The following is a 23,994-nucleotide window of genomic DNA, read 5'->3' as shown; positions in this document are numbered from 1 at the left end:
TTTATTATTTCTCAAAATTTTTAAATGCTATTTTTTTTATAATTCTAATATACCACGTCTGAATAACTTAAACAGAACATGTTTTCTAAGATTTTTTCCTCTTTATGAAAAATGTTCATATAATATTAAATATAAACTCCAAAGAAAAAAAAAAAAAAAAAAAAAATTATTCAAATTGGTGTGTTCTTAAAAGCACCAAAAATAACAATGGTTTATTATTTATGTATATCAAAAAAAAAAAAAAAAAAAAAAAAAAAAAAAAATAAAAAAAAAAAAAAAAAAAAAAAAAAAAAAAAAAAAAAAAAAAAAAAAAAAAAAAAAAAAAAAAAATTAAAAATTGGTGTTTTTAAAAAAAACAAAAAAAAAAAAGGTTTATTATTTATTTATATAAAAAAAAAAAAAAAAAAAAAAAAAAAAAAAGATTATCATAGACAAATAAAAATTATCATTTTCATTTTAAATGAAAAACAAAACATATTTTAAAATTTAAGTTAAAAAATAAAACACTATATGATATAAGCAAAAATGAAAAAAAAAAAAAAAAAAAGGAAGGGGGAAATAAAAAAAAAAAAAAAAAAAAACATTTTAATTTTAAATAAAAAAAAAAAAATATTTTAAAATTTAAATTAAAAAAAAAAAACACTATATGATAAAGAAAAAAGAAAAAAAAAAAAAAAAAAGGGGGGGGGGGAATTATTAAAAAAAAAATAAATAACGAATAAATAATGAATAAATAACGAATAAATAATGAATAAAAAACTATAAATAAAAACTTAAAAAAAAACCTAGTTACTTGGTGTGCGCTCGTTTTGGGGCCCTTGGGGGAAAAATAATTTTGTGTAAAATATATATAATCTCCAGGGTCCCATTCTTGATAAGCACACAAACACACACACATATATATATATATATATATGCAGCTAACACAGTTAGTCCATCTTGAAGAGATAAAGGAATATAGTAAAATGAGTTAGAAACTCCTTTAAAACATTATCCTTTTGTGGTTTCACCAAATGTGATTCTTTTCCGTAAAAGAACTTTTTCAGAAAGCTCTCATTGTTGTAATTCGTTCTCGAATCATGTTTTAACAAATAATAGAAATAATTCCATTTAATATTTTGTGGTGTATTAAACGTTTTTATATCACCTGCACGTTCATAATTATTCCTTTTATCATAAACATATGCGAATTTGTCAAAGAAGTAAATGAAAGATTCGTACCATTCTTCCCCATCCCTTAAATTGAAGGCCTTTCTAAATTTACTATTTTTCATGATATTTCGAATGGCTCTAATGTAAATATCATGGATGCTTTTCATGATGCTGCTTCTCAGTAAAACTGGTAATGTCACTTGAGTGCAGAACACGGAATCACCAGTGTTATTGTTTTTTCCTAACCTTGTATAGCTTCCCATTTTCATTCCACTGCCTAAACTTGTATTGCTTCTCGTTTTCTTCTCACTGCCTAAACTTGTATTACTTCCCGTTTTCTTCTCACTGCCTAAACTTGTATTACTTCCCGTTTTCTTCTCACTACCTAAACTTGTATTGCTTCCCGTTTTCTTCTCACTGCCTAAACTTTTATTGCTTCCCATTCCCATGTAGTTATTCATATCAAATCCAAAATCGATTCTGTCAGCATTTCTTTCGCCAAAACTGTCAATACTTTCAAGACTGTGGACACTTCCCATGCTACTCCGTCTATCATTATCTCCACTGATACTACTGGCCAATGTGGTAGTACTTCCACTATTGTTGCTAGTGTTATCACGATTGCTGAAAGTAATGTTACTTTCTGTTTGACTCCTTAAAGATGATGATCCCCCCCCCAATCCTGTTTCTTTTTGAGATGATTTCTTATCAGTATAGGTGGAAAATAAATTTTGTATACGTGCTCTTTGAGGGATAATAAAACATACGTTTATTTTAAAATTGGTTATGTCTTCATTTTTGTTATGAAATACAGCTGCTAAGGAGTCATTACTGATGGAGAGAATATCCGATTGGCTAATATTTTTTTCTATTGCATTCCTCATTTCAACCATTCTTGTTTTTTCTCGATCGTGTAATTTGGAAAGAGTTACATTTATATCATTATCGAAGAATGTTTTGAGAAGAATAGTATTTTCACATAATTTTAAATGTCTGTATTTTGGATGATTACAGTTTTTTAAAGATTTCAAAACGTATATTCTTCGAGAAGTATACAATTTTTTTATATGAAAATATGCCTGTTGGTCATAATTACAAAATTTTGATATATAGCTAAGTTCGATATCTTCATTTTTGTTAAATAGGCATGTATTTACTTCGTCCAAATTACTTAAATGTTCTTCTATATCATTATATGCTGAACTTTTCATTACAAATTCTATATATTGTACATTTTCACACATATCATTATAGGAAGCCATAAAACGAAAAGCTTCCCTAAGTGTTTTAGATCTTTTAATATGTAAATAAATTCCATCATACGTAATATACTCACTGCCCATATTATGAAGACTAGTGTAACTTCCACTACTTGAAGAATTTCCTTCAAATGTATTCGTAGCCCCAAATGTTGAAAGATCGCCTAATTCCTCATTAGTTTCATTTTCTCTTTCATTACTGTTAGGTGTATTTTCAATATTATACATATCACTTAGTTTATGCTTCATATCAGTAAAGGTTTGATTTTCTTGAATAAATTTATGGGCTTTTTTTATTTCATTTTTTAAATTATCAACATGTCCCTTGTGATACTGTTTAAATGTCTTATGGTTAAGAATAAAATGTTCATTTGTAATATATTCAAAAGAATTATGGTAGGAAAAGTTTTTTAAAAAATTCGTATATCTACTTATATACTCATATATAACATTTTCTTCATGATGAAATTCAGTATTTTTTAGTAAGGGAAAATTAATTTTATTTTCTTGTTGTCTTCTCAAAACAATTTTATTCGTGGGTAAAGAAAAGGACTTAAGAGTTTTGTTCAAGTTTCTATATATATTCGCAGTATTATTTTTGCTAAATATAAAAAATTTAACATAATGAGTTGACGCAAAAACATTTATAAGATTATTCACAAGGTTCATATTTATATTGTCTGAATACACATATACATCTTGAGTAAATTTGTTACTATCTATATTATTTTGATTTCCAATATATGTCAACCAGTTGTAATAAATAAAAGGATCTGCATCATATAAATAATCTAAATCATTTTTAATAACATTTTTATCACTAAATCCTGTCATTGCAATGTGCTTATATATGTCATAGGAAAAAAGTAAAAGACAAGTTCTACCTGTTCCTAATATGGAATGTGGAGTGTATATATTATTTTCTTGCATGTAAGGTATAACATAGTGTTCTAAAAATGGATTTTTATAAACATGTCTATGCGGAATATATGGCGTTGGTTTCTGATCATAATTTATAACTTCATTCAAATAAGAAACGAATTTTTCTATATTACTTTGTTTAATTTGAGAACATACATTATTTTTTTTTATATATTCAAAAAATGCATAATTATTTGATACATTAATGTTTGACAAATGTACAGGGATGCTATATGTACGATGATAATATTCATTTCTAAAATTCAAAATATAATAACTTAATGATCTCATATGTAATGTAGAATGTAATCCTAAACTTGTGTGCATACTCATAAGTTCATCATTATCTAAATCAGAATAATAGTTTACATTTTGAAAATAAGAAATTAAGGATCCTTCATCTTTATCATAATTATAATTTATTTTCTCATTTACAGCCATAGTGCATAATAATCCAGGGTTTACCACATGTAATAATTCTTGACCATCTCTTGTTTTCATCAGTTTACCTCTTAAAAAGGATGGCATATTCTTAAATAAAAATTTATATTTCATTAATTTCTGATGACCAACTCGTATATCTTCCATATTCGATACTATACCACACAATGGTGGTCCTGTTGAAGTTATACTTAACAAATTAAACTTCTTATTTAGCAAGTATTTATGTAATCTTTTCATGGATCTATTAACTTGTTTTTCGATGGGCTTATGAAATAGATTTTTCGTTTTTTGTACAAAAAAAAAATCATCATCACTATCCGATTCCTCTTTATCCTCTTGATCTTCTTCTACATTTTCTTCACTATAACCACCTGATTGATCTACAATATTGGCAATGGAATCTATATTTTCTTTCAATGACTTTGTGACATTATTTGTATCTTTTAAAACATCATACTTCACATTATAATCATCAAATATATCATCAAAATATTCAGTTAATTTTTTTTTATTTAATTTTGGTTGAAAAGATTTATATAAATAATATTTATTTGTTTTAAAGTAAGGATCTTTTCTATACTGTATATTACTTTTATCTGTAACTATATTGATATCTTTTAATGTTAATTTAAAATTGTCATCTAATATGGATAATACTTCCCTTTCATATGTTAAGTTAACGAAAGATGTGTTTAATAACTCCCATATATTTTTATCTAAGGTAAACATTAATCGAACTATATTAGCACCATAACAATGCGAATGAATAAAAATGTCATAATCAGCACACGTGTCGTCTTCTAACATATTTTTAAGGGTTAAGGAAAATCTATTTGACAACAGAAAAGCATAATTAAGATGTGTATATAAACCTTCTGCGCCTAGAAAATTTGAAAGACTAATAAATGGAGTATAGATAATGTATTTACTATACTTTTTTTTTAACATTGCTTCATGTTTTATTATGTTTGCTGAAGCACTCCATATTTTATAATCATTTGAATTTCTTGAATTTGGTCTTCCATGGACGAATAAATTTAATGCACAATTGAACTGTTTCTTTTCAAATGATTTATAATTTTTTATATTCTTAAATCTTTCCTTTTTATAAGCATTATATTCCTTTGTCTCATAAATGTAATATTCATCGATACATCTAATAAAATCGCCATTAAAATTCGGGTGCTTTAAATCAATAAATGGGTTCGTTTCTAATTGGTAAAGTCTCCATTTTTCCTCAATTTCGTTTTCTTCATTTTCGTTCTAATGGAAAAAAGGACAAAAGGGGCCATATACCATATATGTGTATTTGAGAACTCAAGAGTGTGCATAAATATATGGCCATGAACATGAACAGAAAAAAATAAAATAAAAAAAAAAAATAAATAAATAAAATAAAATTTAATCAATGCTTACTTTATTATTTATGTTTATTCCATGAGTTTCTGTGCCTATTGCTTTTTTACCATAATTAATGAGCAAAAAGAAAAATATAATGACATGATTCATTATCTTTTTTTTTTTTTTTGTCATCACAAATATAATTATATAAGGTATGTAATCACTTAATTGTTATTTCATTAATAAAAAAAAAAAAAAAAAAAAAAAAAAAAAAAAAACACAAATGGAGATGTCCACATCATATGTATGAAAAAATTTGTGGATGAGTGTGTAGGTTTTGTATACTATTAAGATTGAACGTGTCAGGAGTTCATTATATAGATGTTATCCTATATATACACATACATATATATGCACATCTGCTTCTGCAAACAATGCTTACGTATATATATACAAATATATATAACAAAAAAGCATTTGCAGAGAAAGTGCGAAGCCTTTTTTTTTTTTCTGTGCTTTTTATGTGAATGGCTTCTCAACAAATCAGAATGGTGTTCTTACATAAAATATAGGACAGAACAAAATTTTAATAAACGTGCACACGGATGAAATATTTGGGCACTTGTAAATCAACAAGAGAGTTGCATGTGATAACCAAAATGTGAACAAAATTGTGTACAACAAAAAGCTAAATAATAATTTTCGGTACGTTAAAATAATAAAGTACAAAAGACATACACCTAAAAATGTGTTAATAATTAAGTAGGTCAAAGCAGATACACAAAAATACCTACAAGGAGGGAATCTACAAAAAATGTATATGTGACAATTTACACTTTAACAACTAAAACACAATGACATTTTACCACCACTATCTAAAATGTTGGTGTTATAAATGTGGTGCTATAAAAAATTATTACAACAACATAAATTTTCTGATTATCTAGTAGATTCAAACAAAAAAAAAAAAATAATAATAAAATAAATAAAAAATAAAATAAAAAAAAAAAAAATAAATAATAAAATCTAAATATTACAATTCTGAGGTTTACACACTACTATAAGTAAATGTGCAAAATATTTAATAAAAAAAAAAAAAAAATAGTATAAATTCTTAGTATATAAACATAATGCCTTGTAGAGACTACTTAAAATAACAATAGAATAAAAAAGTAGGATGGATGCATTGTTTTATTTTTTTTAAAGAACAGTTATGTGTATGTAATTTTTATAAAAAAAGAAAAAAAAAAAGTGTAAACGCACAATGATAAATTATTCAAATAACTAATAACCTAACTAATACTACTAAACAATGAAACTAAACAAAGCGCTAACAATACTAAATAGTAACAATGTACGATAAATACAAAATTTGAAAATATGCTCGTTTTCCTACACAAATGTTCCTTTAATGTAACTCAGAAAACATAGGAATTATATTTTCTTTTCTCACCTCCCAATTTCTAGTTTCTTATCTATTTAAGGAATCAATATACTCACAATCATCGCAATAATAATGCACAAAATAATTATAATAAATCATAGAAATATTATATCTCAAATTATTATAGTGATAAGCATGTATATATATATATATATATATATGTGTTAATCGATATATGAAAAACATATGGTAAAATTTTTCTTTTATGATGTATTTATATTTTGTAAGCAAATTTATAGATAATATCTTACAAATGCATATAAATATGTATCCTTCCAGAGAGTGTTATACCCACGTGAAACAAAACAAATTTTTAACTAAATGAACATTTTTCTTTGGCCTAACATTTACAGCATACATAAAATTTTTGCGCCTTTTAAAATAAATGTCGGGTAAAAAAAAAATACCTTCACTTTTTTTTTTTCTTTCTCTCTCTCTCTTTGAAATATATTTTTAAAAAAATAAACAAAAAAAAAAAAAACTCAACTTTTTTAAAGAAAAAAAGGGTATAACTAAATAATAATGTACTTTATTTTTATGTGAAAATTCACAATTTTGTATTTTTTTTTTTCTGTAAATATTTTAACATTTCTTGTGGAAAGTATTATTAACAATAATACATATATGAAAACATAGATATATATGTAAATAAATAACAGCGCACAAAAAAAAGAAAAAATTCAAAAACGTCAAAATTTCATAGAAAAAGAATATGGGTGTAATAAACACGAAGTTGTATGTATATTGAAAACATAGTATTTAAAAATGCATAACACAATAAAGTAAGCATATTTTAGGGGTTTATATTTAAACTCAATAGACGAATTTTTTCATTTTTTAACAAAATATAGTGCACAATAAAGATGATGAAAAAAAGAAAAAGAAACTCATGGAAAATTATAAAAATAATTATATGAAGATGGTAGAAGAGCATGGTATATAATGCATTACATGTGTTATATTCAACTAAAGCAGACTATTCATGTTCTTTTTTTTCACTTCAATAATTATGCGATAAACAGTAAATAAAAATAAAAGTATATACGTCATGAATTATTATTGTACATAATTGCTTTTCTACTCTTTAATTTGTATTAAAATAAGAAAATGTGACATCAGTAATGATATTGTGCATCTATGTGCCCTTATTCCTACAGCATATTATAAATGGTACTTCTACGTATAAGTTAGGAAAGTGAAATATGCACATGTACACAATGTGTATATAATTTTACGTGTGCACGGTTAACGTATGTATACGAATATGATTATAAAGGCGTCAAAGCATTTTCCTAGTTACGAATACAGATAATACAAAAATAAAATAAGCAAAACTGCTTGTTTTTGCAATTCGTGTGTGCACTTAGTACATATAACAAATGCGTGGAATGCTTTGGTGTGTGCGAAATGTTTGAAATATGCAAACAGAAAACTTCAGGACTAAAATTTCGAAATGACTGTTAAATTTTTTTTTTTTTTTCAGTGCCTTTTTAAATACAACATTTTTTAAAAATAAAAATTTGCACAAACACAAAGATATATCTGTTTTGTCTTGAAAAGCTTCCTCAGTCCAAACGTTAAAATTCTTCTCATATTTATCACGTGATTGTTCGTGGCGTGGAATCGTTATAATATTTTTTTTTAATGAACAGTAGACTTCGTGTATTTATCCTTTTATTAATTTATCTTTAAAAAAAGGATGTGAAAAAAAAGTATTTTTGTTTTTTTCGTGGATGACTAAATGGGATTTAATAAAAAATTTAAACTCATTGACAAACTTTGTAAAAAAAAAAAAAAAAAAAAAAAAAAAATACACATACAGATATACATACATATGCATATACCTGTATGTCACAATGTTGCTATGCTTGTCCTACTGAAAAAGAAGAATGCAAAGGGAAAACCCGTGAGTAAAATAAAAAAAAAAAAAAAAAAAGTAGTTAAGGGGGTGCATATTTATGTATGAAATATTTTTTAAATGGGGTAATTTAAAAAATGAAAAAAAAACAATTTTTCCAAATTGTCGAAAATAATGATTTATCTGAAGTTTCCGAAAATTCGCTACTTGATTTGTCTGCTAATTCTATTGTAGAATTTAATAACATCGAAAAAACAAAAAAAAAAAATTTTAATGAAATTCAGTTATCACATAATGTTTCTAAGAATGTTACGAAAAGAAATGCGTTAAATTTCTTAGGTTTGTGTAGTTATAAAAAAACAATTTTTAATAATCTGCAAGGTAAAAATGATGAATACGAAAAAAGCACTCTTGATGCACATGAGAAATGTTCTAACCCTGTGGTAAAGAATGGTCTGGGAGAAAATCCCAAGTGTTTAAAATATACAAATGAAAATTGCTTGCCAAATTATATGTCATCATGTACAAGGGAGTTCTGTTCTCCAACACAGTTCCACTGTAATAAGAATAACGGGAATGATGATAATAATGTCGATGATAGTAATACACCCCTTAGCAAAGGGAGCAATGAAAAAGATAAAAATGTTCACCCAACGGTATCAGGAAATGAGAACATGAGCCGCTTATATTGCTTGGAACAAATTATTCACAATAATTTAAATAATAACTATGACAAAAATGAAGTAAAACTTTTTCACATTTATCATGATAATAGAGCAGAGTGTTTATTTAGTGATATAAGCGTCATAAAATTTTATGGACATGAAAATATGTGTGTGTATGAAAATAAAAGCTACATATATAATGAAATAAATGCGAATTTATTCCATGAGAAGGATACAAAAGAAAATGGAGAACATATTAACATAGATAACGATATTTATGAATATTTATATAGGGAGAAAATGAAATTAAACAACCCAAATAATAAAGACAAGGCCTATTATGCTCAATATGGAGTAAATGAAAAAAGTGGTAATTGCCACGAACAGCCGTATCAATGCTTTCAATTTTATATGCATAAATATCCCCCGTTCTTAAGGGAAAAAATAAAAATATTCATACACTTATATAACATGTTTAGTATATATCCTTACATTAATCACAATTTTGTTGAAGAAGAAATGTACTCGAAAAACTTAAAAATCACCTCTTCTTTTGAAAAAGTTGTGCATATAAAATGGCGCTTTTATGATGAAAAAGAATTAAAAAACATGCTACATTGTATTTTATCAAAGAAAAAACGGGAAAATTATTCCCAAGAAAATTTTCTTCAACTGGATGATTACGTTTCAGTAAATTTCTTAACACAAGAAGTTAAAGTGAGAGATATAAGTAACATGAGCTATGATACTGACACTTCTATCAGTAACAGTAATGCTGGTATCGTTCATAACAATGTTATATCTGACAGTGTTCATAATAGTAGCAACACTGACGCGAGTTTTAACTGCAGCAATCACATGAACTATATACTGCTGAACGGAAACGGGTTGTGCTTTTCTGCCCATTATCATATAATCGTTCCATATCATAGACGTATCAATAAAAGCATAGACAAGACAGACATAAAAAATAATAATAACTATAATTTAACTTATGAATATATTTATCTATCCCAACTATTTAATATTTACGATAATTTTCATGTATGCTTTTTATACCCATTGTTTATATCTTATTTTTTTTATTATCATTTATTTGTCAAAGAACGAATTCGAGGTATCTGCGAATCCGCAAAATTATCAACAACAATATCAGGAATTACAAAAGCGTCTCCAGGAATCTTTGAAAAAAATTGTGCCCAAAATGGAGATTACACTAGTACTCTTGAAGAAGCTTACACAAACCAGTTAAATGACACATATATTAAACTGACAAATTGTGTTAAGGGAACCATTTCGAATATACAAAATGGGAACTTTAAGATAAAAAATGATGTTATTGAATTTTTAATTCCACAAAGTTGCTACAAAAATTGCGAAGAATTGCAATACCTCGATCACAAATCGCACTATTTACCTTTGCTATATGTTGTATGCATAAGTAAACACAGCGTTGGTGTTAAAATAGATGATATAAATTCTGATCACAGTTATAATGGTAACCGTGATGTATATCATCCTACTAATCATAGGAATATCTGCAGCAGCGGTATAGACAACCTTACTTGTTCAGCATTGAACTCTTTAAACACAAACAATTGTTACCTCTATGGAAATAGTAACTTTGACAAATGTAGGGGTTCTTATTCCAGTGAGGGTGATATAAACAAAAGAAGGACAAAATGTGAAATGTATGAATCGGAGCGTTATGATAATTCATTATGCTGCAACGAAGTTAAAGAATTTAATAACTTGCGAACTATTTTCCCGATAGATATGAAACCATATTTTAATACATGTAATAAAATTGACAATATCATAAAGGTTAGTATAAGAAATGATGGTGTGTGTTTTATTTATGTGAAAAATATATTCAGTGAATATATATTTTCTTCGTACTTTATACTATTTAACTCTTTTGAAAATCTTGTTCATTTAATGAATACGGGGAAAAAAGGTAGTTCCCATATTTGTGGGAATAATTTGGGATACCTGCATCAGAATGATGAAATTGGAAAAGGTGCATCTTACATATCGCATTTGGATTGTAATAAAAATGATTCCATAGATGCTGCTTTTACAAGGACTGATTTAGAAACTTGTGGCTTGCTAACAGGAAATCTATACACTACTAATAATATTCAATATTATAACGACTTTTATAATAATATGCTGGAACCATATAAGCTTTCGCATAATGTGAACTTTAGGTGCAGCCAAAGAGGAGAAGCACCTATCTTTGCAAATATCGATAAAATATTCGAAATAAGGAATATTAATAATATATATAACGATTTTTACATTTGTGAAAATAAAAATATGAATTCTTTTAAACTTATTAATTTAATGAATAAGGAGAAAAAAAAAATATTAACCCCATATTATTTTGAGAAAAGTGAGTTAACTCCTCTTTTCTTCGTAAGATTATCCAATATACACATTTATGACATAAATAGACAACTAAATTCCGTTTTTGAATATATAAACTACAATAATAAAACCTTTACACCTTTTTTAAAAAACTTTGAACAGTACGAAATGAATGTTCAATTAGATTTATTAGAAAATATGTATAATATTAACAACGAATTATATTTATTATATACTAAAAAAATTAACTATTCTCATGATATTTATAAATATAACTATTTATACGTACAAGATTATTTATTGAAAAATTACATACTCTATAATAATATTTATTTTCATATAAAAGAGGATATGAAAAAGAATGAATATTACAAGTTAAAATATACCAATAAAAATAAACAAACCATATCTGTTCACTTTACCATTTCTTTTAATTATGTCTATGACAAAATCAATTCCTATTTTCTTTTGAAGCCTCGTCATTATATAACACACCTTGAACATAATTCTCCCACACAACAAATTGATACAGAAAATTTTATTTCCTTTATTAATAAATACGTAAATAGTAAAAAAGTAAAATAAAGAGTATCCTCCTTATAGGAACTTGTGTGTATTTTTTTTTAAGCATTTTCGCCAATGGGATCTTTAGAGAAATATTCTCGTGGGGGCTTACGCGATGATCTATTCTGGTGTGAAGGGAACCCGGGCGCGTTTTAATTTTTTTTATTTCCCTTCATTTAATTTCCTTTCATTTAATTTCCTTTCATTTAATTTCCTTTCATTTAATTTCATCTTATTTAATTTCCCTTCATTTAATTTCAACTTATTTAATTTCACTTCATTTAATTTTCTTTCATTTAATTTGATTTCGTTTTTTTTATATCTTTCCTATTTTTTTTATTATCGTTATGGGAGATATATAATTCTTTTTTCTAGTAAAATTTTTATTTATATGATAAGACAAAAAATATTGATAAAATGTTTTAATATGCTTATTACTCTTTTGTTCCCTTTTTATAAACTGCAGAAAGTACTGTTTAATCCAGAAATACATTTTTTTATCATTTTTCATTTTCTGCTTTTTGATAAATTTGTTCCGTAGGTCTAGGCATAATTGAAATTTTTTGTTTTTTGATTTTTCTTTTTTCATAGCATTTGTCCTCATATCTCTACATTCTACCGACAGGGGGGTTCTTCTCCTACCCAGTGTCTTTTTTGTGTCAATTTTTGCATACCTGTTACTTTGATTTTTATTCCCGTATGAGTTATAACATCTGTATACCTTTCCCTGCTTATGACTCTTCCATCGTATGATACTAATCAAAAAAAGGTTCATATTTTTTGGCTGGAACAGCTCATTTGGCCTCAAACAAATAATGTTATATATATATGAATAAGCATTTCCCGTAAATTCATTTTGATCATTTTTGGAACAAGCTAGAAGATACAAAATTAAACATAAATTTTTCATATCACTTGATGTTGTGAAGTATTTATGTATGTCTTTACATATGGTTGACTTTATTTTGTGATATTGTTTAAATTCATTTAGGAAGTCCATAATATTACAAATGTCCATTTGGTTTAGATAATTGTAATGCTCTATTTTATTAAAAATTTGTAGAATTATTGGCATACAGTTCTGTATAATTTGTTTTTTTTTTTGCACTAGGAATATTTTCTTACCCAATGAGGTATGTTCTTCTGTTATGACTTCATTTATGGTGTTAAAATATATTTCCTTTTTTAATTCCCTCTTATATAAAGAAATACAGGAAAGTAAAAATGTAAAATGTTTTATAAAATAATTTATATTTTCTTCGGTATGCATCATTTTTATTGTATCCAAGAAAAATGTTCTTTCGCAAGATTCATTGAAAGCTTTGCTATTTTTTAAAAGGGTTGATATAATTTTTATCACATGCTCATAAAAAAATGTCTTGTTCATTACTTCTTTATCATGTGAGCATCTATTTATTTCGAAAAGTATTTGTTCATAAAATTCGTAATGGTATGTGATTTTTTTATATAATACAGGACATTTTAACAATTCCAGTGTTAGTTTTAAAAATAAATTTCTCTCTATATTTTTATAAATAGAAGTATAGCACATAAATATTTTTTCCATTTGATAATCTATCCAGTTTGTTCCTCTACTTCTTTGGTTATCTATGTTTTCATTATACTCCTGCTGCAATTTGTGTATATTTTTTAGTAGTCTGAAAATAGTTGCATTTATGTCATATTCATAAAAATTGTCGTCCATTCGTTCATGACATACATTTGCAGTTTTATTGAATGGTGTGCATAAATTTAGGTCTCTCTCGTTGTAATGTCTTTTAGTTTTCGCACTATTAGACACTTTGTTTATATGGGAACATTTAAAATGCCTTCTTCTGCTCATGTCTATGTTCGGGATTCTTCTCATCATTTTGCATTTTCTACATTTCGCTGATACATCCAATGGGAGTATCACAAACCTGGAATGCATAACATACGTGTACATATTTCTCCAGAAAATTTCTTATCGTCTTGTTCAGGTACTTTTGTATGAACTGATTATATGCGTTCATCTAGTAGGGGGCATATTGGGGCTCCTGTTCTAGCAGGAAATTTGTGTATTTTTACTTGTTTATTTATTTGGCTTGTAAATCTCATATCGGAGAAGCGTTCACTTTTTTTTTTTTTTTTTTTTTTTTTTTCCCACCAACCCCCCAACTCTCCCTTTGTACGTTGTGAAATTGCAAGAAAAGAAAGAAGAAAAAAAAAAAAAAAAAAAACTTCCTAAGCTTACATTTTGTGTACACCTGTCATATGCTTCTTTAAATTTAAAATTGGAGTAAAATTTATGTCATGAAACATGGCAGCATATGATGGAAGCAAAATAGTTCGAAATGAGGTTTTTTTTAATCTCTTTCAATTTTTTCTAATCTCTTTCAATTTTTTCTAATCTCTTTCAATTTTTTCTAATCTCTTTCAATTTTTTCTAATCTCTTTCAATTTTTTCTAATCTCTTTCAATTTTTTCTAATTTCTTCTAATTTTTTCTAATTTCTTCTAATTTTTCTCAATTTTTTTAAGTTTTTCGTCTGCCGCGCCACTTCAAAATAAAAAAGCGTAATGCTCGTTGCACATCCCTTGAAGTTTTTAAAGGCACTAGGGCAAAAATTTTAGCTTTTTCACAAAGTTCTGTGTCATAAAAAAGTATGTATATATATATATATGTACACTTTTACATGACAACTAGAGACCGTATTTAACTGAGAGCTTAGATTGGAACCCTTTTCTTTTGTGCTCTCATTCAAATTCGAGACTCAAGTTTTGTGCTCTTCCAAGATGAATACATTATTTTAATACATTTTCGCTTAAAATGTTATTTTTACATGAATTCCAAAACTTGTGAAGGAAGTAATAATTTGCACATTTCTTTTCCCATTTTTGACCTCGTAAAAATGCTACAATGATTTTTACAAAAATATGTTTCCTGTTAGCATTTCTAGAATTCATTGTATATGCATTTGTGAAACACACGCTGACCTTTGATAACTATGTAAGAACCAACAATATTTAAAAAGGACATCAATAAAAATGTTGTCCATGTCAGGGGGAGCAATGATGGGTATATCCTCATTGATAAACATGTCACCTGGAAAGAAATAGATAATCGGCTATTTATCGTGCTAATATACACTAATGCGTTAATAAATGGAACACATACATACCTCTACTTATGCTTGTATCTGTATCTACACCTCTACCTATACGTATACCTATATATATGCATGTTCCCCTATCCCCCTTATTAGATATATCATAAAACAGGCAGATTCAGAAAAAAAAAAAAAAAAATCAACTACAGATTGCGTAAGAGCAAGGATGAAGATACTGAGAGTTACATTCCTTACATTTACAAAGACATCGCATCTTCCTTAAAAGATTTAGCGGACGAGGTATTCATGTACATGAATACATATATGTATATATATTAATATATATACATATATAAACATATATGTATATATTCCCATGTTATCGAATCTTCTTGTTCTATTCTGCCATAATGCGAGTAATAGAAATGTATAAGGATATACGTTTTCCAAGTTATGATTCATGTCTAGCGAATTGGTTCTCATTGAAGGGGGGAGGGATATGAAAATATTTGCATAGGTATGTATGCACCCTCATGAATCACGTACACACTGGATTTATTATTTTTTATTTTATATTTATATATATTTTTTTTTTTTTTTTGTCACTTAGGAACATTCTTACAAACAACTATTGAATACATATTTTCCAGAAACGATCGAAAGGGAAATAAAAAAAAAAAAGGAAAAAGAATTAAGGAAAAGGAATGAGAAGAACAATTTTAAGAGCAGTGAGGAGAAGGAAAATAAAAAGGATATCGATAAAATTATGGAAGAAAAACTAGCAGAAAATAACATTACAAATTTTGAACATATAAGCAAAATAAATGATCATAAAAAGAAAAATAAGATTTTAGATATAGCATATGATACTATTGAAGATTCATTAAAAGATATATATTTCAATATGAAATCAAGTGTAGATTATAAGGAAGATGATAAAACAAATTTCTTAGAAATTGCCAAAAGGGAAAAAGATATGTTATACGAAGAACTTATAAATAGACCAGCCCCAATAAATAATAACACAACACTTGATTTATTTGGAGTTTTTTATGATGATAAAGATTATGCAGACGAAAAAAAACTGTTAGCAGTAATGAACAAAATGTTAAATTTAGAACCGTTTAAAAGCAACAAAGGTAATGTACTGCAAACGGTAGATACACTTTTAAAGAAGAACAAACTTCCCATCCATATTCGTAATTTTTTGCTTAAATATAGACGTGTAGCAGAAAAGTTTACTGATATAAAGGAAGAGATAACTCCAGAAGGTATAATTCCTAAAAGTGTTAAAGAATTATCTGGGGTAAATGACGACACTCATGCTGAGCACATCGAAAGGGGCAGTTTAGAGGGGCACGGGAAGGATGCCCCAAATGATATAAACATTGGTAAAACAAAAAAAGATCAATCAGTTGACCATGATCAAAATGTAAAAAAAGAGGAACTAAATGAAACGGAACAGGGGATAAAAAGTGAAGATTTTTTTAGGGATGTTAATAAAGTTATTATGACTTTACATAACAATTTAAATAAGGAAAAATTAATAAGGAAAGACCAACATTTTGTAGATGAATTGTACGAAGCTTATAAAAAGCACCTGAGGTGTATGCACATTAAACGAAACAAATTAGAACCGCAGAAAAACAATTATGATTTCTTAGCATTTGTCCATGAACATTTTGAAGAGTATTTTTTTTTCAAATATGGAAATTTCGATTACAATTTTAATGAAAGAGTACAAAGTATTAATAGCAAAATGAAAAGTGACAAGAGCTTTATTGGGTCAGAACAAGCATCGGACATTGACGGCAGTGGCCACGGTAAAAAGGGTTTAGACAAAAAGAAAAAGGGAAAGGTATCATCTGGCAATTTTCATTGCGCATCCGAATTTGCTCCGAATCCCACATCTGATCAGACATTTGAGCCCACATATGATTCCACATCTAATCCCACATATGATTCCACATCCAATCCCACATATGATTCGACACCTAATCCCATAGATGACTCCACGTGTGCACCCAAATTTGAAATAATTCCGAGCACTTACAACAACGAGCTACAGGGGATAAATTGGAGAAGTAAGAGAAACCCAAACAAAGAGTGTGGCATCTTAAAAGGAATAAAGGAACATAAAAACATGAGAAAACATGTACTTGTGGATATAATACAGAATTATGAAAAAAGAATGTACGACATATATAAACCAAATGATGCAATAACGAACATGTATGGGTTTAACAATTATATAGATAATGAACAATATGATAAAGAAATTAATATATCATTCAATAAATATAGCATATTAAATTACGATAGTAAGGAAGAATTAAATAAAAAGGAGAAATTATATGTTGGTAAATTAATATTTGGAAAGATTTTTAAAATAGAAAAAACTTTTGCATATGTTGATATAAATTATGCATTTTATGCAGAATTGCATGAAGATCAAATGCCCTACAACATTAAGAAGATAAAAAATGTATTTCAAGTGAATGATAAATTAATATTTGAAATATATAAAATGTATCCTAATAAAATTTTATTAACTTTAAAAAATATCCAAAAAGTTAATGACCTTAATAGGATTTTACATTTCAAGACACAAGACATACCCTTTGAGGTTCAAGTTATAACAGTTTTAAAAAATGGAATAAGTGTTTCATACAATGACATTTATACATTTATTCATATATCTTCCATATCAAGTAAATACAAGACAAAAATAGATGATAATGAAAAAATTGACGAATCTTTAGTTAAAAAAAAAATTAAGGTAATCTGCACAGATATTAACAAATTAAATTTTTCGAATTTAATATATGAACAAAATGAACAATTAAAAAAAATGAACATATACGATATTATTAATGTTGAAATTATACACATATCTAAATATGGACTGATGGTAAAATGTGATGATATAGTTGGTTTGATTCATATATCAGAAATTTCCAAAAAAAAAATTGATGATTTAAATGGTATATTCAAAATTGGTGATCAGTTAAAAGGTATTTTAATAAATATAGATTATGACAATAAGAGATTTTCCTTATCAACCAAAATTTTAGAAATAAATGGAAAAAATTTTATTGACCATAGAACCTACATATATGATAATATGCAATTTATTGCAAATGATATTAAGAAGAGGAATACATCTTTACGAATTAATGATTCCAATATTAAAAACCAATTACTTTCTCTCATCGATATTTACAAAACGGAGGAAAACGACACAAAAAATGATAAGAAAGCGAATACTTCTAATCTTTTGAATCCCGAAAATCCTACGGGTGCAGAACAGACCATGAAAACGGAAAACTCAGAGGTTACAAAAATGCCTAGAAAGGAATTTCTTGTTGAGGACGCTATCCAAGGAGATACTAATCTAAAAGAGATTCAACTGGTTGATGTAGTTCATGAACAAAATAATAATGTAAATAAATCGGATACTGGTGATAAACACAACACAAACAAAACTGAGACAAATCCAAAAAATCAAACTGGTACCACAGATTTGTGCACAAAAAATGATCATTTAGAGCATAGTGCTAGGAAAAAGGGAGAAACAGAAGAAGACAGTATTAATATGGACAATGATGAATCCAATAAGGAAAAAAAGGAACTTACCATTGATGTTCACAATCAGTTAATTCCATACTTGATGATGAAACAGGACGAAATTACCAAGGCAGAGAAAAGTGCCATAGAGCAAAGCAGGTGCAATTTGTATACATAAAACACTTTTTTTATGTACCACGGGTCATGTGTGTTCGCAATTGTGTTTACCAATTCAATTGAGTCTATCTAACATTTACAGGGCCTTGGTCATCGCTCAAAAGAGTCATTCTCGCTCTACGCACATAAATACACACTACACAAATGATATGCTTATGCATACACTTTCTATGATTCGCAGAGAAATTGTTTGGAACCTGGACGATGATGAATTTCTTCACTCCAATTCCCCAACGAATAATACACAATGTATGAGAAAAAAAATGGAATAATATAAAATATGAGCCCACATGGCAGCAAGCATGACATATACACTTATGAACATTCGCGTTTACATAATTTTTGTATGAACGCTCGTTTCATTTAACAGGCATCAAATGGCATAGATGCAAGCTCAAAACTATTCTACTTTTACCCTTTTTGCAGTTTTCGAATATCAGTGGTCCTATTTAAAGGATAAGAAATGGGTAAACTTTTCCTATTATGTGAACAGAATTATGAATTATTATTTCAACATAAACGATGATTATTTTACGTACAAGGAGAAGAAGTAAGTTAACATACGAAAAAAAAAAAAAAAAAAAAAAAGTTGTCTCACCATGAGTACTATGGCGAAAACAAAGGTATATTCAGGTTTATACTCATTAAAAAGATTTTTTTTTTTTTATTATCTTTATCATTTTTCCTTTTTTTCTTCTTTCCCGTAGCATGGTGTATGAAATAGATTTTGTAAAAAATATAAGAATTGATTTGAGCACGGGACTTTACAATAAGATTAGAAAAATTACAAAGTAGAGAAGCAACCAATTGGGAATTTTACAAAAAAAAATTATGCATGGGATGTATATACATATATGTATATAACATAAATGTTCTTTTTATGTGGATCGCCCTTTTTAAAAAAATGTGCAGCACTAGAATTTTCCACCATTTATGCAATTTTTTTTTTTTTTTTTTGCTAATATTCTATTTCTTCATCTAAATCTGAGTCTTCGTATTCATTTTCATCGTCGTAATCTTCGTCATCGTTGAAGTGGATGTCAGGCTAAAAAAAAAAAAAAAAAAAACTTTATGCTTTTTTTGTTTGAACATTTGTTACAATTTTTTTTAAGTGTATTCATGTATATGCCTGCTGACATATATCAGATTGCAGACACGCACAAGTGTGCATATATTTAGTGTAATTTTTCATTTTTGCATTATCAAAATTTCCCATTTTTTCGTAACATTTGCGTTTGAAAACGTAGCAAGAATGTTTCTTCTTTTGTTTAGTTTAACTTAGCTTTGCCTTGCCTTTTTTTTTTTTTTTTTTCTTTCTCGTACCACTTTTGGGTATGCATAGAAGTTCTTAGATGTGGATATTTTCCATTTCTTTTTTAGTCTCTCTAATTTTGTAAAAACCTTTTTAGTCATTCTCATGTTTTCGAAAAATAAAATAAACGAAGACGTGTTGGTATCGCTCGCATTTTCCCTATCAGTCATGTCATCTGTGCTGTTTGCGCTGCTGGTGGTGTTCGTTGTTTCATCAGTTTCCATGGAGGAAGGATTCATTTCGTATATATTTATTAAAATATGATTGGAATCGACCGTACTGAGTTCATGTTTTGGGTCTGATTCACCGATGGACTGTTTTTGTGACCCATCCCCTTGACCTTGTATACATACAGATGTGTTATCGGACCCTATGATCTTTCTGTTATAATTAATTTTTATAATTTTTTTTGGGAATATTTTAAGAGTAATCAAAAAGCTCTCAAATTCCTTTATTGTAATATCTTTGTGCCATCCACAAGTGAATATTTTATACTTTGAAAAAATGGTAATATAATCGAGTTTTTCTGAACTAAGAAAAAGGTTATTTTTGGACGCATATAAAAAAGCAGTTCCATAAAATTCTCGTAGATGATATTTCTTAGCAACAGGATATTCTTGCATTTTATTAATTAAAATATTTGCATCATTTACACTATTGCATAAGACATAAGCACAATCACTTTGTATTCCATTTTTTTTAAATCTGAAAATTATATTTTTTAATTTTACTTTAATTTTAGCACAATCGTATATAATTTGTGCTAATTCTTTTCTTCCATAACAGCTGGGGATATTTATGATGGTAACTATTTTTTCTATGTTTTCAAACCTAGCTATTCTTTTAATATCTTCAGTAAATCTGATAAATCTTTCACATTCTTCCACAAACTTTTCGATTTCATAATCATCACATAGATGAATTTTACATTCCTTGAATAAATTTTTTAAATTTCTATTCCACATGTTCGTACAAATATGTTCTTCCTTCCTTTCCCTATTATTCGTCTTGTCATTGCTCAGTTCATCATGCTCCTTTTTACTACTGAAACTAGACTTTGTGTTTCTATCATCGATTGAAGTACCACCTTTTTCATCAAGCATTTTGCTGTTCTTAGAATCACCAACTTCGTCATCCATTTTATTTTCCTCACGTGTTATATTTGATTCTCCTCCCGAAAGTGTACCAAAATCAAAGTTAAAATTTTGCTTTTTCATATTATCAATTAAAATCATTATCCTACCTGTAGGTCTACACAAAATGTTTGTCATAATATGAATATCATTTCCCCTCAATTTTACTCCTTTTAGATCAAAATAACTTAAAATTAACTCTTTTTTGCAATTATCCCTTTTCACATTTTCAAATAATATTCCTTTTTTTCTTAGTAAGTTGGATATGTTAACATCGCTGCTGAAGCACACTTTTTTCATTCTGTGCAGTATCATCCTCGTGTTGTGAGGCGTCAATGACCAATATTCATGCGTGCATATATATATGCATATTTATGCTTCATCAAAAATGAAATGATGCTGAAAATTGTTTATGCAACTGGAGTTGTAAGAGATTGGTCGGAGTGACGAATGAACAAAAAGGGATGTTTCTTTTTTTCTAAAAGCACATAAACCGCAATGTTAAGGTAAAAATTAAAAGGTTCCCATACTTATGCTAAAAAACATATCGTTTTTTTAGTGTTAATTAAGAAAAAAAAAAAAAAAAAATAATAAAAATGAAAAAATATATATACATATATATGTATATTATTTTTTAACTGTCGAATAAAAATAAAAAAGTAAATATAAAAAAAGCGACGTCAAATGTTGCAGCTTATCATGTATTGAATTATCAAAGGGGCAACTTAAAATAATGTGCAAGATGAAAAAGCACCCTTAATCATGCATACCCTTTTGATGGGAGTAGTGAAACTTTCAATAGGATTTTTCTCAAATGATTATGTAACAAAGGAGAAAGCTGTTCTATTATTACATAAAAACACCTTGTTAAATGTGTTATAATTATGTGTACTTTAACAAGGATAGTGTTTGTGTATGTATGTGTGTGTGTGTGTTTTTTTTTTTTTTTTTTTTTTTTTATTTGTAAAACTGCATTCTATAAAAACGCACACAACTGAATATATTCGTATAATTTTTCCTAGTTAATTCTATTATTTTATTTATTTTCCTTTGAATCTGTGTTCTAAATGGGAGAAAGAAAAATTACCAACGGTGTTAAAGCCTCATCCCACAAAAGAGGTGCATATTATTTTCGGAAATTTCAGGTAATGCAAATACTACATAACAGAGTGCCATATTTTGGGGCGCTCTTAATGTGTGTGTAGATATGAACAGTTGTTAATACTATCACTTTTCATTTGAATTAGCACATAAATATTTCTTTTATGTGTGTTTTTTATGTTCTACGAACTATATCTTATAAATTTTCAAATTTTCATCACCCTATCCTTCTTTTTATTTGAATGTTTCTTTCTTTTCAACAAAATGGTATGGAAGAATATAGTAATTCGATTCTTAACAAAATTAACTGTTCATAACACAGTTTAGTAAGGATACAGGTGTTTTTTTTTTTTTTTTTTTTTTATTTCCCTTTTTCTCTCAATCTTTTTAGAAAAAAAAATGTGCATAAATATTAACAAGACCTTCCTACCTACTACTACTTGAATTACATATATTTCATTTTTCTTGGACGAAAAAAAAAAAAATTTAATTAACATATAGAACGGTGGAGGGTAGCGACTTTAAGAATAGGAAATAAAAAAACAAAATAAAACCACCACTAAAATGTAAATAAATTGATGATACAAAAAATAATACACAATGTTAAAATATTTATTGTTTGAGCAAAAATAAGTACAGCATTTGAGGGTGGAAGGACTTTTTGACACGCAAAATAGTTTATAAAAATAAAACATATTTTTTCAAAGAAATATATAAACCATTAAGGGAAAAACCAACTAACAAATAAATTAGTTAAAAAGGAATATAACAGGAGCACAATAATGCTACATAACGAAGGAAGGAGAATTAAGTAGAACTTACTAAACTTTAAGCTCAAAAAAAGTACTGAAAAAAACAAATAAAAAAAAATAAAACAAAAACCAACAATACCCCATTTACGACCTTAGCACGTTGTACAATTGCATATATTTATATATATATATATATATATGTATATATATATGAATACATAAATATGCATTATATATATATGCAAACATATAAATGTTGTTGCGCAATGGAATGAATATATAAAATTGTATACACACTTAAGTGATATGCATAATATATTTGTGCTTGTTTACATACCAGAATTAATTCGTTTTATCAAATGAAAACTCAAGCACAAAATAGCAGATATAGGGAGAAGTTTTTCTGCAGGTAAAAGTTTTTCACATAAAAAAAATATTAAGAAGTATAATATTTATGTAGCTTAAGCAAAAGAAATGATACAAAAGAGCAGAGAAAATTTTTATTTTTTTTTTTTCTTAAAAATTACCTCATGGAAGAACCCTATATTTTGCTCAGGCTTAATGGATTATTATTTTCTCTATACATATTAAACAGGTTTAACACATACTTCAAAACCTCCATAAAAGAGCAATAAAACAACAAACATATTTCTACTACCGCTTGTTTCAACCCACAGGTGCAAAAAAAAAATAAAATAAAATAATTTGTAACTTATGAAATAAGGGAAAATAGTTACACCAAAGCATGAAAATTTTTGCACACCCCCCGGCTAAGGGTATAGGATTATTTTTGAATTAAGAATATATACACATATGCACAACATTTCGCATCCGTTTATGTGTGTG

General features: G+C 27.2%; 5 protein-coding genes across 5 annotated transcripts; 2 read left to right on the top strand and 3 right to left on the bottom strand.

Moving 5' to 3' along the window:
- Positions 1–929: 929 nt before the first annotated feature.
- PGO_142790 (hypothetical protein, conserved) lies at positions 930–5,285 on the bottom strand (the record flags this gene model as incomplete). The annotated part of the gene is made up of 2 exons (XM_028690270.1): positions 930–5,039; positions 5,193–5,285. 2 exons carry the CDS (start codon positions 5,283–5,285, stop codon positions 930–932), a joined length of 4,203 nt encoding a protein of 1,400 aa, XP_028546071.1.
- A 3,271-nt stretch (positions 5,286–8,556) lies between these two features.
- PGO_142780 (hypothetical protein, conserved) lies at positions 8,557–12,039 on the top strand (the record flags this gene model as incomplete). Its single annotated transcript, XM_028690269.1, has 1 exon — positions 8,557–12,039. One exon carries the CDS (start codon positions 8,557–8,559, stop codon positions 12,037–12,039), a length of 3,483 nt encoding a protein of 1,160 aa, XP_028546070.1.
- A 295-nt stretch (positions 12,040–12,334) lies between these two features.
- PGO_142770 (hypothetical protein, conserved) lies at positions 12,335–13,888 on the bottom strand (the record flags this gene model as incomplete). The annotated part of the gene is made up of 1 exon (XM_028690268.1): positions 12,335–13,888. One exon carries the CDS (start codon positions 13,886–13,888, stop codon positions 12,335–12,337), a length of 1,554 nt encoding a protein of 517 aa, XP_028546069.1.
- A 1,028-nt stretch (positions 13,889–14,916) lies between these two features.
- PGO_142760 (hypothetical protein, conserved) lies at positions 14,917–19,645 on the top strand (the record flags this gene model as incomplete). The annotated part of the gene is made up of 6 exons (XM_028690267.1): positions 14,917–15,006; positions 15,263–15,406; positions 15,717–18,832; positions 19,032–19,099; positions 19,277–19,400; positions 19,558–19,645. 6 exons carry the CDS (start codon positions 14,917–14,919, stop codon positions 19,643–19,645), a joined length of 3,630 nt encoding a protein of 1,209 aa, XP_028546068.1.
- Positions 19,646–19,808: 163 nt separating this feature from the next.
- On the bottom strand, positions 19,809–21,610 carry PGO_142750 (hypothetical protein, conserved; the record flags this gene model as incomplete). The annotated part of the gene is made up of 2 exons (XM_028690266.1): positions 19,809–19,895; positions 20,174–21,610. 2 exons carry the CDS (start codon positions 21,608–21,610, stop codon positions 19,809–19,811), a joined length of 1,524 nt encoding a protein of 507 aa, XP_028546067.1.
- Positions 21,611–23,994: the final 2,384 nt, after the last annotated feature.

Source organism: Plasmodium gonderi, assembly GCF_002157705.1.
Source record: "Plasmodium gonderi DNA, contig: Chr14, whole genome shotgun sequence".
Taxonomy (NCBI): domain Eukaryota; phylum Apicomplexa; class Aconoidasida; order Haemosporida; family Plasmodiidae; genus Plasmodium; species Plasmodium gonderi.
Note: the sequence above shows the minus strand (reverse complement) of the source record. Positions and strands in the feature narration are given on the sequence as shown.